This window comes from Dendrobates tinctorius, unplaced genomic scaffold (genome assembly GCF_039654945.1).
Source record: "Dendrobates tinctorius isolate UK_male_01 unplaced genomic scaffold, ASM3965494v1 ptg000163l, whole genome shotgun sequence".
Taxonomy (NCBI): domain Eukaryota; kingdom Metazoa; phylum Chordata; class Amphibia; order Anura; family Dendrobatidae; genus Dendrobates; species Dendrobates tinctorius.
Window position 1 is genome coordinate 6,050,321 of NW_027361830.1, and position 14,412 is coordinate 6,064,732.

Genomic DNA, 14,412 nt, shown 5'->3' on the forward strand with positions numbered 1-14,412 from the left:
TCTAATGCTCTTTTTGACTTTGCTAACAAAAAAATAAAAAATAAAAAGCAAAGCCAACCCTCTTGGCAATAGTGAACAATTGTACCATAATGGTTTTAAACAATAAATACATAAAAATTTAAGTCAGAAATCACAATCTGACTACAGATATATCTCAGACATTGAAAATGTAGCTCACACCTTTGACATTTGGGAGGCCGTATTTGCTTTAGCGCCTAGATGAATCATTGCTAGAGCAGAGGAGATGCTTATTGGTGAGAAGAACAAGTTGCATTTGTTGTTGCTTTCTGTAAGCTTCTTGAACATATTAATAGCAAAGTTGCCATTGGCTGCACTGAGAGAATCCATTGTTCAGAGCCTGCAAGATTAAGAGAGAAATCAAGGGTAATTAATATGCATCCAACAAAAGGAATACCACTGTAGAGGGGATATTATTAAACAGGACCTCTCACCAGTTTGAACATGTTAAACTGGTCATATCATAGAATAGTCACTGCAGAGTGGAGTAAAAAAAAAATATATTTTTTTGTCTCATTTCTGTTGTGGAAATATTAACTTGTAAAAGTTAGGTTATAATGTATGTTATAGGTTGTCCTACTTTTTTACTTAGTAGTTTGTCTCCTCCTTTCTTAAAGAGAACCTGTCAGAAGGAATGTCCATGTTAAACTAAAGGTATGGGCAGAATGGCGCTGTCATACTGATTTTCTACATACTTTTAGTGCAAAAATTTGCAGCCTGGTTTTCATTAAATCAACATGATACATTTCGGTTTCCTCATCTATTTGTCCTGCAGGGCGGGACTTGTGGGTGGGACTGTGGATAGGATCTTTGGCGCCGTCCTAGCTGTAGGCGGTGCTCTTGCAGATTCAAGTTATGGTAGTCTTCATGAAAATGGCGCTGGCACACGCTCAAAATCGACCTCCGGCGGTCTTCAGGAAAATGGCACTGGGAGGCGGCACATGTGCTGAATGAGATTTCACCTCATCATTAAACAGAGATCTCATTCTGCAGCTGTGCCATTTCCGGTGCCATTGTCCCGAAACCGCTGGCAAGCAGGAAGAACAGAAACCAGCCCTAAACCGAAAGTGACGTTGGTTTCGGGGGCGGGGCTGGTTTCTTCTCATCAGGTAATCTGATCTCCTTACTATGCATACTGACAGTGCACTCTGTCGGCTTGTCACTTCTCATCAGAGCAGGTGAGGGAGTGCACAGTCACTAGTCTATGAGAAGAAAATTACACAGCAAGAAGAGAGCTCGTACCGAGTATACGGATTTAACACCGACATGTTCAGTACAGCAGGGACTAAACCTGCCTCTGAAACAGACGTCACTAATTTCACGGCGGGGACAAAGGCTGTGTCAGTAACCGTGGCCTCTGCCCCCTGATGACGGATCATTTCAGTATCCAAGCACACAGAGTGGATATATATATATATATATATATATACATATACACACTCACTGGCCACTTTATTAGGTACACCATGCTAGTAAGGGGTTGGACCCCCTTTTGCCTTCAGAACTGCCTCAATTCTTCGTGGCAGAGATTCAACAAGGTGCTGGAAGCATTCCTCAGAGATTTTGGACCATATTGACATGATGGCATCACACAGTTGGCGCAGATTTGTCGGCTGCACATCCCTGATGCGAATCTCCCGTTCCACCACATCCCAAAGATGCTCTATTGGATTGAGATCTGGTGACTGAGGAGGCCATTTGAGTACAGTAAACTCATTGTCATGTTCAAGAAACCAATCTTAGATGATTCGAGCTTTATGACATGGCGCATTATCCTGCTGAAAGTAGCCATCAGATGTTGGGTACATTGTGGTCATAAAGGGATGGACATGGTCAGCAACAATACTCAGGTAGGCTGTGGCGTTGCAACGATGCTCAATTGGTACCAAGGGGCCCAAAGAGTGCCCAGAAAAAATTCCCCACACCATGACACCACCACCACCAGCCTGAACCGTTGATACAAGGCAGGATGGATCCATGCTTTCATGTTGTTTACGCCAAATTCTGACCCTACCATCCGAATGTCGCAGCAGAAATCGAGACTCATCAGACCAGGCAACGTTTTTCCAATCTTCTACTGTCCAATTTCGATGAGCTTGTGCAAATTGTAGCCTCATTTTCCTGTTCTTAGCTGAGAGGAGTGGTACCCAGTGTGGTCTTCTGCTGCTGTAGCCCATCTGCCTCAAAGTTCGACGCACTGTGCGTTCAGAGATGCTCTTCTGCCTACCTTGGTTGTAACGGGTGGCAATTTGAGTCACTGTTGCCTTTCTATCAGCTCGAACCAGTCTGCCCATTCTCCTCTGACCTCTGGCATCAACATGGCATTTCCGGCCACAGAAATGCCGCTCACTGGATTTTTTTTTCTTTTTCGGACCACTCTCTGTAAACCCTAGAGATGGTTGTGCGTGAAAATCCCAGTAGATCAGCAGTTTCTGAAATTCTCAGACCAGCCCTTCTGGCACCAACAATCATGCCACGTTCAAAGGCACTCAAATCACCTTTCTTCCCCATACTGATGCTCGGTTTGAACTGCAGGAGATTGTCTTGACCATGTCTACATGCCTAAATGCACTGAGTTGCCGCCATGTGATTGGCTGATTAGAAATTAAGTCTTAACACACAGTTGGACAGGTGTACCTAATAAAGTGGCCAGTGAGTGTATATATATACACACACACATATATATATATATATATATATATATATATATATATATATATATATATATATATATATATATATACACATATACACATACACACATACTGTGTGTATATATATATATATATATATATATTTTATAACAAATAGACATTTAGGATGAAAATCAATATTAGTTTTTGGACAAACTCTTAAAGGCTGTGTTCCCACGATGAGTTTTTGGCGACTTTCTGAAGCGGTGTATTTTCTCTGTGTTGGAAACGCAGCGTCTTACAGTTCTGGCAAAGTGGATGGGATTTATAGAAATCTGATGCGCAATGCGTCTTACCATGAGGTCATGACTATAAACAGCCTCCTTTGTTATATATATGATTTAAGTGTCTTTTTAGCGCTTGTATATTGGCACTTCTATCATGTCTATATAACTATTATTATGCACTGTTTACAAATTGCCTCTTAGAGAGTCTTTTCAGGGGTGACTTGATGTATTGACAGCGCCTGTGCATAATCGCCGTTACAGTGCCAGTATATTGATAGTGGTATTCTTGAACTATTTTCCACAACGGAAATTGTGCAGCGCATGCGCAGTTTGCTTTACTATAAAGTCCTATAACCTCACAGAGCCTGCGCAGAGGATGATCCCTTGATAATGTGAATGCGACTGCGCATGCGCAGTATGGGCTACTATGCGACCTAAGCGCTGTGTCTCTGACACGATGAACAACCGCAAAACTTTATTAGTAACAAGAAGTATGCAAACTAACAAGATGTCCGCCACCGCATTTTCCACCATGTGCTCGACCGTTGTCGCTTCTTTCTCACAGGTGAAGCCTTTTTTTGATAAATGGATTGTATATATTTATAGGTGTGGGGTTGGGAGCTTAGCACACTATCTTTCCCTGAGGAAGCCACTTGTCTGTGGCGATACGCGTGGGATGCTATCCCACACCTTGTCCTGTATATTGGCACTTTGCAGTGCAACCCAGGCTTATTTATGTCTTGGGGTACTTGTGCCTGCTTTTTCTAAAGAGCTCCTTTTCCTTATGTGCTTATGCATCCCATGTGCTACTTATGTGCTTCAAGCAGCAACTTAATCTTAAGTTTTGTCTGCCTTTCACTTCTATTATCTAGTGGGGCCCATATGGTACTGTGAGTATTTCTTAATTTACTGCTCTCTTTTGCACATTTAAGGATTTGTGGATTAACTGCCATTTCAACTATGTATTGTGGCTGTTTCTGGACTTGGTGTGGTTTGCCCAAATCTCTATATTATGGTTGGGCTCATGATAGGTCTGCTTTTTTATGTACAACATGTACTTTTTTAAATGTTTTTAAAAAGAGTCTTTTTGTGCTTTGTTCTCATGCACTGTCTGTCAGTCTGATATATGTTCAATAAAATATTTTTTGTATGCAATTGAGGTGTCTCCCATATATATGGGCATGATCTTTCTTTTCTTTTGTCCTATCATGTCTTAGCCTGCCCATGGTGAGCACTCTTGCCGATATTTATTAGTTGTGCCCTCCATTCTCGTAAAGCTTCAAACAAGTGTGTTATGAAGTATTCACACTGCGGGGCTGGGAATCGGGGGACTCCAAAACACGCAGGCTTGATAGCCTGATGTCAGTTCCAAGGCAGCGCGCACTGCGCATGCCCGAGAACTGTTGTCACAGCGCAGGCACCGGAATACAACACAGGAGGAGGCAGGGGCGCACAGGGGCATGATGGACGGATGATGTGGTACTGTAAAACACATAAGATTTTCAAACAGAAAATCCATTCCATATATGCTCCATGTGCACACACCTAAAGTGAGAAAATAGGGATGGATGGAAGGAAACACACACACACACACACGTAATAACTGCCTCCATTCTATTTACATATCCCCATCATCTCACTGGCGATTGACAGCATTGGATAACCCAAGCATTATTTAAATACAGCGCACGCGGGAGATATTATGGTCATGTCTCCGATCACGATTTTACCTTTAATAGATAGAAAACATGGCATGGATAGCAAAATCCATCAGGCACAGTGAAGGTGTTAGGGTCACCTCCCAGTGACAAGACAACGTGTTACATTCAGCACTTCGTCACTACTCTGAATATATGACTTTCATATCCATCATACCAACGCCGTTCAAGAAACCTCAATTCATAAATTATAAATGGGAGTTAAAGGATTTTAAGTACTCTGCTTGTTTTTCTGTTCCAGCTGATGCTCGAGGTGGCAGGCTATCCCTTCCACATTCTTAGGCAAGCTTGGGACAGGACTCACTACTGCTATCCATTAAAGGATTCTCTTTATTAACCTGTTTCCAATTAAATCTATAACACACACCAAGCAGTCCAATTAGCATGTTTGATAGAATTTCATTTTTTCCAAAATGGAGGCAGGGATTAGAACACTAAGGCTATGTGCACACGTAGTTTTAGGTGTTGCGGATTTGTCCCCGTGGATTTGGGAAAATCCGCAGGTCAAAATATCTGCAGTTTACCTGCGGTTTCACACCTCACAATGGTGAAGGTGTGACACCACAGCGGAATCCGCACAAAGAATTGACATGCTGCGGATTGTAACCCACAGCAAATCCGCGCAAAAAAATCTGCAGCATGTGCACAGCGTTTTTGGCTTCACCATTGCAAAGAATGGTACTGTACAACTGCTGCGGACCCGCAGGGCCAGAAACGCTGTGGATCCGCAGCAGAATCCGCACCGTGTGCACATGGCCTAAAGGCTTTCCCAAAGAAAAAAAAAAACGCAGTATTTAAAGAGTACCAGCAAAGTTAATCTGCAGCATGTCAAATCTTTTATCTTTTTTTCACCTATTCAAATGAATTGGGGGAAAAAAACCCATAAAAATGTGCATATTTCAAGCAGCATTTTTTCCTTTCAAGACTCTGGTTTTTGGTACAGAAAAATCTAATGCAAATACTCATGTTTTAGCTGGAAAAACACTGCACAAAATATGCATTTTTTGTGTGCTTTTTCACCTATTTGAGATGGGAGAAAAACACTGAAAGAATTGACATACCGCAGTTATGAAAAAAAAAAACCTGCAATTGACGGATCAAATCCCTCCTCCCCACTCAAAAAAAGGAAAATATGCATGAGATTTCATAAATCTCATCACTTTGCTAGTACTGTAAAGTGTAGCATTTGTTTACCATTGAAAAACCTGTGGAAAGACACAGCATGCGAACAAGTCCTTAAGGTGAGATTCTTAAGGTACTGTCACACTTAGCGATGCACCAGCGATCCTGACCAGCGATATGACGTGGTCAGGATCGCTGGTGAATCGCTAAGTGGTCGCTAGTGAGCTGCCAAACAGGCAGATCTCACCAGCGACATAACGGGGGTTGCTACTTACCTGTCAGATGAGGCGATGAAGACGTCTTCCCGCCCGCGTCCACACGTCGCTCGTCGGCACCACAGGAAGCCCAGCAGGAAGCTGACGACGAGAAACGGTCCAGGATCTTCTTGCGCGATCAGCGATAACCAGCGGGGGAGCCAGTCGGCGGTAAGTATCAGATATAGCGATATCGCTAGCAATCAGGGCTGTGGAGTTGGAGTTGTGGAGTCGGTACAAAATGGTCCGACTCCTAAAATATATAATAAATTGGGTACAGTAGTTCAATGCAGAATGTGTTGAATATTTTTTCATAAGAATTAGGGAAAGATATGAAATGTCCTATAAATGGCTGTTCTATTCCTGATCTAAGGCTACATTCACACACAGCGTTTTTGCTGCGTATTTTGAGGATACGTTTTTCAGCTGCAAAAGCAGATCAGCTTTTTAAAAAACCGCATCACCTGAAAGGTTTTTGAGCTCATAGATAATGTTTTCAATAGCAAAAGCAGATTAGAAATCTGCTCTATCCATCCATTTATCCATATCTGTCTATCCATATCTTATCTGTACCAAAAAGAATGAAAGCCGGGTAGCACACAGACTAACACTCCTTTTATTTTAGCACCAGTCAGGTACACCTCACAGCTGCCCAAAAGGACGCCCAGGACAGGCATTGCTCGTCTTCAGTAACACATCAACATCAATTGATAGTTGGAATAGACTGCATTCACCACATCTTAAGGTGCAGGCTTTATTTTCAAGTGTAGGGGTGTGCAGTATAAGGTTCTGCAGCAGCTGAGGTGTGCAGTATGAGATTCTGCAGAACAGTATGAGGTTCTGCCCTCCCCTAGTTTTGATCCTGGCTAAAACCGTTTCTTATAGATATGGCAAACCCTCAGGTAACCCTAAATGAAGGTCAATGGACACAGGTGGCTGAATTGATGGAATTGCTTAATCACCTATTTACCGTGACTAAAAAATTACAAGCTGAGGATTTAACTCCGGGCATTTTCATAAGGGAGTGGAAGAACTTTCTATTTAGCCTGTCCCAAAGAGGAGATTTAATCGCAGATGGCATTTCTGCTTCAATGAAACAGAGAGAGACACAGCTATTGGAAAATAAAATTTTTCTGGCAGCTGTTTATGTGGACCCAAGTCATCGTATATTGCTTGATGATCAACAGCTTACTAAAGGAAAAGAAGCTCTGACTGAGGTAGCAGTTAGGATGAGTGGCCTACAGGAGGACTGCCAGGCGCCACAGGACTTGGGTCCTGACAGCGCTACTGCTGCCATATCTTCATCCTCATCACATGAGGAGTTTGACTTTGACAAGTATTTGGATACGGAGCAGGCAAAGCGTTGCTGCGAGGAAAAAGATTTCACTCCGTCTCCTATAGTAAGCAGATTGACCATATTTCAGCAAAATGTTTCACTTGCTCTCAAAGAAAAAGAAAAATTCAACTGTTCATCAAAACTGACTGTGCATGAGGCAATTCCTTTATACTTGGAAATTGTTAGAGATGTTGCCCATGTGGTTACGGCTTTGCCTCCAACCCTAGTGTAGAGAGGTTGTTCTCTGGCGTTAAAAGTATTAAGTCAAATTTTAGGTCATCTATGAAGGAGGATCTGATGGAGGCAATTCTATTTCTTAGAACAAATTCATAGACTGCACAAATGTTATTTAATATGTTTTTGTTGAAAACGGTTTTTTGCCACTTACATAGTTTATTACATAGCGTGTATATATATATATATATATATATATATATATATATATATATGTAAACAATATTACATAGTGTATTACATATTTACAATTTATTACAGTTTTTTGTGTTCTGAAGTTGTATTCCAATAAATATATTATGTTCTATCTAAATGTCTTGATTATTGTATCATAAAAATGATTAAATGTCTGATGTTCACATTGTACTACAATAAATTTTTCACTAACATATAAGCAATATATGTTGGAGGTGGAGTCGGTGGAAGGGAAATTGAGGAGTCAGAGTCGCAGGTTTGGCTTACCGACTCCACATCCCTGCTAGCAATATCGCTATAACGTCACAAAACCAGTGACGTTATAGCGATATTGCTAGCGATATCACTTAGTGTGACAGGCCCTTTAGAGACTTTATCCTCTATAACGCTATGTGCTTAGTTTATACTGTCAGTTTCAGCCGACAGACTAAAAAAAAAAAAAAAAAAAAAACTAAACTTTGCCTCACTTTCTTACTACTGGATTCCACATCAATTGTATTTTTATTATTGTACTGCTGAAGATTATTATTATTATTATTATTAAGCAATGCAGAAGCCATATCTAATCTAAGCTACACAAAATCTGGATTCGATACCATTATATGCATATTCAGACCATGTGCCGATGCAGGTAAAGAAAACCACATACTCATTCGCTATTCCATTTCCTGGGCCATCAGCCAGTAGAATCTCAATGTTTGCTTTGCAGGATAAACTTCCTTGAGATTGGCCTACTTTACCCTCTTCTTGGGACACAAACCAAAATAGTTCCTGTGCAGGACTTCTGTTGTTCAGAAAGAATTTTTAAAAGGGCGACTAAACCTAAAGTTGTTCCTCGGACATGATAAAAGACTACAGTAATAGAGTCAAAGAGACTGCGACAAAAACATGGACTATTCAAGCACTATCACTGGAAATCTCCCACACCATACAACTGTTGTTCAACCACTGGCAACTCCCCACTAATCAGGATGGGGCTCCCGTGTTCTCTATTTAAAAACTATAGGACTGATAGAAAATGAGTGTGTGAGATAATAGCAGGTGCGTAGGATGCAGCATTACTGAGTCCCGGGCTTCTCCATCCAAAGCCATAATGGCCACCTCAGCCTCTAGTGCAGGGGACATCAGGTGCATTCTCATCATGCCCCGTATCCGCTCGGTCCGGCTCCACAGCATGGTGTTACTGCCTGTGAATTTGGGAAAATTGCTCAACATGGCCCCTAATGATATACTGGACCTTGGGCCACTCCCAACTCCTTGGTCTGCCGCCTCCATGCTGTTAACTGCATCCTGCCGATTACGCCAATTGTGAGATACTAGCAGGTGCGTAGAATGCAGTGAAGAGCAGGAGGCAGAGCAAGTGTTAACGGGTGTTTTATATATAAAATGAAAAAAAAAAGGATTAACAATGCTTTCTCCACACAGGGAGTTGGTATACACAGCATGCACAGTAGTACCGCGATGACAGATAGGTTGGTGGACAATATAAGGGAACGGTCTGTTTTCAGCTGCAAAACTACAGTAAAACACAACAAACAGCGGGTAATAGCGTTAGATTCAACTTATCAGTCTCTGTCGTCCGGATGGCGGTGGTTGGAAGAAACCACGATGGCGCCGCAGCCGGTATGTCACAACGAAGGAGCGGTCCTGAATGTACTGGAGGCACTGTCTCTAAGCGGAGGCGAAGAGTCCTGGAACTTTCCGTGGTCCACTCGGTGTCCAGGTACTTGTAGCTGCTGTTTCAGGGGGGTGGGGAGGAGGAGTCCGGTATCAAGGCCGCAGCTGTGGCTACGGAGTCGCTCACAGGGGCTGCACTGCACAAGCTGTCAGTGGGTAAGCGTCGCACAGTGCGGTCAGGGAGTCTTGCCAGTGGTCGCGTCCGGATATTGTCATCCCCGGGGTATGCAGTCACTAGTGCTGCGCTGGGCACAGGGAAGGGTGCACTGGAATGCAGTCTGCTAGGTCTACCGCAGGGAGGGAACCAACCTTCACCTGCAGTCCCTTCTGTCTTCCCGCAAAAAGCCCCCAGTTGGCGCGCGCAGCCCCTTTTATCGCTGTTGTGCCTTTCGTCCCAGAGGTCACAGGTCTGTCCCGGTCAGGAACCCGTTCCCCCTGTAACTTAGGTGACAGTCCCAATAGTTCCGGCCCAGAAACACCATGGCCCTCAATGCTTTGGTTCATCTGCTTACAAGTACACGGTAAATAGCCATCTCTGTTAATTTACAGTATATAGCACTTTGACAAAGAAGGTTGACTACTTTATGGCTTATAAGTTTGGCATATGTACGACCTGATGATGTAATCTATTTCCACGTTTCTATGTCTCGTGAAAATGAAAAAGTCTCCTAAAATGTAAGTGCAATTCAGTCACGTATCATACTACAATGGGTAGAAAAAGTACTATGCAGCTTGTAAATAAGTTTGATGACTTTACAAGTTACATGAATAGTTCTCTATATTCATATTCTTAGGGTTTGAGTCACTCCCTTTATTTTCATAAACAACCTGCTAACAAAGCAGAATCTCAATTCTCTTCATCTCCCTGTCAGCAATGATCAGACACAAGTTTAATTGTTCCGCTGTCTGACTTGTTTTTGGGTAAGTCAAAATAACGCTGTCCAACTTTTATAACTTCTATTAACCGCTTCAAGCTTCTAAAACTGTGAAGCAGCTAATAGAGGTCACGCAACCATTCTTCAGGTGTCTTCTGCCGCCATTACTAAAAGTATAAAAAAAAACAAAAAACAAAACTTACAATAAATTGCTATGCTAGTAGTACAAAAGGTAATTACAAAAAGCAGTAAATAATTAGAAGCAAATGTCAAAGACAATTAAATAGAGTGCACCTCAATGAAAATAGCACCACAGAACCAGCTTAATGGTAAACAGGGTTTGCCAAATGTTTCAAAAATATACATAAAACATGAGCGGATTTCCTTCTCACCACAGTAGTGAAAAAGTCCAGCATTTGTCCGTGTGATGAATGGTCCATAATAGTTGTCTATGGGTTTCGCAGGTATCATACTGTTAGTTCCAGAAATATTTGGACAGTAAGACAAGTTTTGGCATTTTAGCTGTTTACCAAAATATATTCAAGATACAATTGATATTGGCTTAGGGGTACTTCACACATAGTGAGATCGTTAGCAAGATCGCTGAAACGTCACAGGTTTTGGGACGCAACAGCGACCTCGCCAGCGATCTCGCTACGTGTGACACATAGCGGCGACCGGCCCCTACGCCTGATATCGCTGATCGTGCTTGAATGTCCTAGGCCATTTTTTGATCGTTGGTGTCCCGCTGGCCAGCATGCATCTCTGTGTTTGACGCCATAACAACGACGAGCGACCTCGTTGGCGACTCAGGGACGCAGGCGTGATTTTGCTTTGTCTTTTCAATGCCCCGTCAGCTCCGATTGGTGGTCTCAAATTAGGATCTTTGTAGCGTTTTCATTTATAGGTCAGCTATATGCAATCATAACATTTAACATGTACAGTTATAATAATCGCGTGTCCCCGTGTCAGTGACTGTGGATCCACGCAGTAGCGACTCAGACAGGGACACTGAGGCAAACCGCGTAGTGATTGCGTAGTGGCCACCAATCGGAGCAGAGGGGCGTGCAAAATGCAACGCTGAAGCACGCCTATCGAGGTCTGAGTCATCAGAATAGATGCTGTGTGACAAGGTCCCAACGACCGCTGAGGTCGTTATACGGATCGCCGTATCATTGCTGCATCGTTGAGTAGATCTGCCTGTTTGACAGATTACTAGCGACCATGTAGCGATGCACCAGCGATCCTTACCAGTTCGTATCGTTGTCGGGATCGCTGGAGCGTCACTATGTGTAATGGTACCCTTAAAGTGCAGACTCTCAGCTTTAGTTTGAGAGTATTCACATCCTAATTGGAGTAAGGGTTTAGTTTACAGCTCTTTAATATGTGGCTGACTTTTTAAAGGGACTAAAAGTAAATGGACAAAAGCTCTTACATGAGCTACCCCTCGTTAATTAATAATCAATCAAGCAGGCAAAAGGTCTGGAGCCGATTCTAGGTGTCGCCTTTGCATTTGGAAGCCGTTTCTGTGAACTCATATGTGGTCAATGGAGCTCTCAGTGGAAGAGAAAAAGACCATCATTAATTTGAAAAGAAGAAATCCATCAGAGAGATAGCAGAAGTGTTAAGAGTGGTCAAATCAACAGTTTGGTACATTCTGAAAAAAAAGTGCACTGATGAGCTTGGCAACTCAAAAAGGCATGGAAGTCCACAGAAAACGGTGGTGGGTGATCACAGAATCATTTCCAAGGCATAGAAAAACCCCTTCACAACATCCACCCAAGTGAAAAACACTATCCAGGAAGAAGGTGTTTCAGTATCTAAGTCTACCATAGAGAAAAGACTGCATGAGAGAAAATTAGGGTTGCCAACCTAACCATTTTTTTCTCGACAGCCTATCAAAAAAAAAAATCACAAACAGACAATATTTTTTTATGGACATATTGAAAAACCATAATACACTATAATAAGTGATACATGTTTACAGCCCATGATTCTGATATGATGTTGGCTGTATTCATTGTATAATGTAAAATGATGACAGTCAAAACAATAGGCATAAGTTAATTCAGCTTAAAAAAAAAAATCAGATGCCTTAAATTTTTTTTGATGGTCATGGCAACACAGCCCTTTCTTATGGACTGTCCTGGAATTTCTGGATGGTTGACAATCCTGGAGCAAATACAGAGGGTTCATGACAAGGTTAAAAACAATAATCAGCCTTAAAAACATACGGGCCAGATTAGACTTTGCCAAAAAAACATCTAAAGAAGCCAGACCAGTTCTGGAAAAGCAGTTTTTCAACAGATGAAAGTAAGTTCATCCTGTACCAGAATTATGGAAAGTAGTATGGAGAAAGATTGGAACAGCTCATGATCCAAAGCACAACCCATCCTATGTAAAACATGGTGGGGGTAGTGTGGTGGCATGTGAATGCATGGATTCAATGGGTCACTAGTGTTTATTGACGAGGTGCATAAAGACAAACAGCCAGATGAATACTGAAGTGTACAGAGCTATACATTCCCAAATTCAACCAAATGCAGCAAGGTTGTTTGGACGGCGCTTCACTAAACCGATGGGCAATGACCCAAAACATACTGTGAAAGCAACCTGGCAGTTTTTTAAGGCAAAGAAATAGAATATTCTGCAATGGCCGAGTCAGTCACCACATCTGAACACCATTAAAGGGAATCTGTCACCTATTTTTTCGACTATCAGCTGCCGGCACCCCCATCAGGGGCTTATCCACAGCATTCTGTAATGCTGTAGATAAGCCCCCGATGTAACCTGAAAGATAAGAAAAACGAGTTATATTATACTCACCCAGGGGCGGTCCGGGTCTGATGGGTGTCGCAGTTTGGTCCGGCACCTCGCATCTTCTAAAGGTGACATCCTCTTCTTTGCTTCCCGTCGTGGCTCCTGCGCAGGCGCTCTCCCGCCAGGATGAGTATAATCTAATTTGTTTTTCTTATCTTTCAGGTTACATCGGGGGCTTATCTACAGCATTACAGAATGCTGAAGATAAGCCCCTGATGGTGGTGCTGGCAGCTGATAGTCGAAGAAATAGGTGACAGATTCCATTTAAGCATGCATTTCACAAGCTTAAGACAAAACTTAAGGCAGAAAGACCCACAAACAAGCAACAACTGAGGTAAGCTGCAGTAAAAGGCCTGGCAACACATCAGAAAGGAGGAAACCCCGTGTTTGGCGACGTCCATGCCTTCCAGACTTCAGGTAGTCACTGCCTGCAAATTATTCTGTGCAAAGTATTAAAAATGAATATTTTACATATAGTAAGACTGTATAGTAAGGCGATTTTAAACGTGCGATTCTGCCGCGGAAAAGCTTAAAAAAAGCATTCCTAATTGCAAACGCATGTTGTGCCAACGGTGCGATTTTTACCGCTGCAGAATCGCTAAGTGGTAAAAATCGCAGCATGTTCATTAATTTGCGGAATCGCGTGCGATTCCGAATACATAGACTTGTATTGAAACGCTTGAAAATCTAAAATGTAACAAATATTTGCGGTTTTTCAAGCATCTCAAAACGCACACAACAGGAAGTGACATCAGGCCATACCATAATGCCATCCCATGAGCATCCCATAATCCAGGAAGACGAGAATCAATCCCATAATTTCTGTCTTCCTGGATCATGGCTGCCGGTATGGAATGGTATCGCAGGATGGACCTGGATGTGGGCCTCTTGATCAGTGTGGTAAGTGTGTCTCGGTGTGTGTGTCGTGGTGTGCGGTGTACATGTGGTGTGTGTGCGGTGTATATGTGGTGTGTGCGGCGTATGTGTGCTGTCTGGCATAGGCCGAAAGGACTACTCCTCCCATCGGCCTATGTCCGTTGCCCTACACACAAGTGGCAGCAGGCTCAGCACGATGGGAGCAGTATTTCCCATCGAGCTGTTCCTGCTGTTAAAAATTTTTTTTTTCCACCCCCCCCCCCTCCCCGGTCCGTCCATAAAATAACCCCCCCCTTATTTTTCTAAATAAATTATTTAAAATATTTATTATGGGCCCCCAATATTTTGAAATCCATTTTTTTTTTCA

At 42.5% G+C, this 14,412-nt stretch overlaps 1 protein-coding gene across 3 annotated transcripts in view; it reads right to left on the reverse strand.

Annotated features, from left to right (window-relative positions):
* LOC141052850 (serpin B6-like) overlaps positions 1 to 14,412 on the reverse strand; it is an 81,402-nt gene that overhangs the window by 26,579 nt on the left and 40,411 nt on the right. For all 3 annotated transcript variants that reach the window (XM_073550154.1, XM_073550153.1, XM_073550155.1), the window contains exon 2: positions 181 to 358. In XM_073550154.1, the coding sequence (XP_073406255.1) occupies positions 181 to 348 (168 nt within the window). In that variant the 5' untranslated portion in view covers positions 349 to 358. The remainder of the gene's footprint in view (positions 1 to 180; positions 359 to 14,412) is intronic.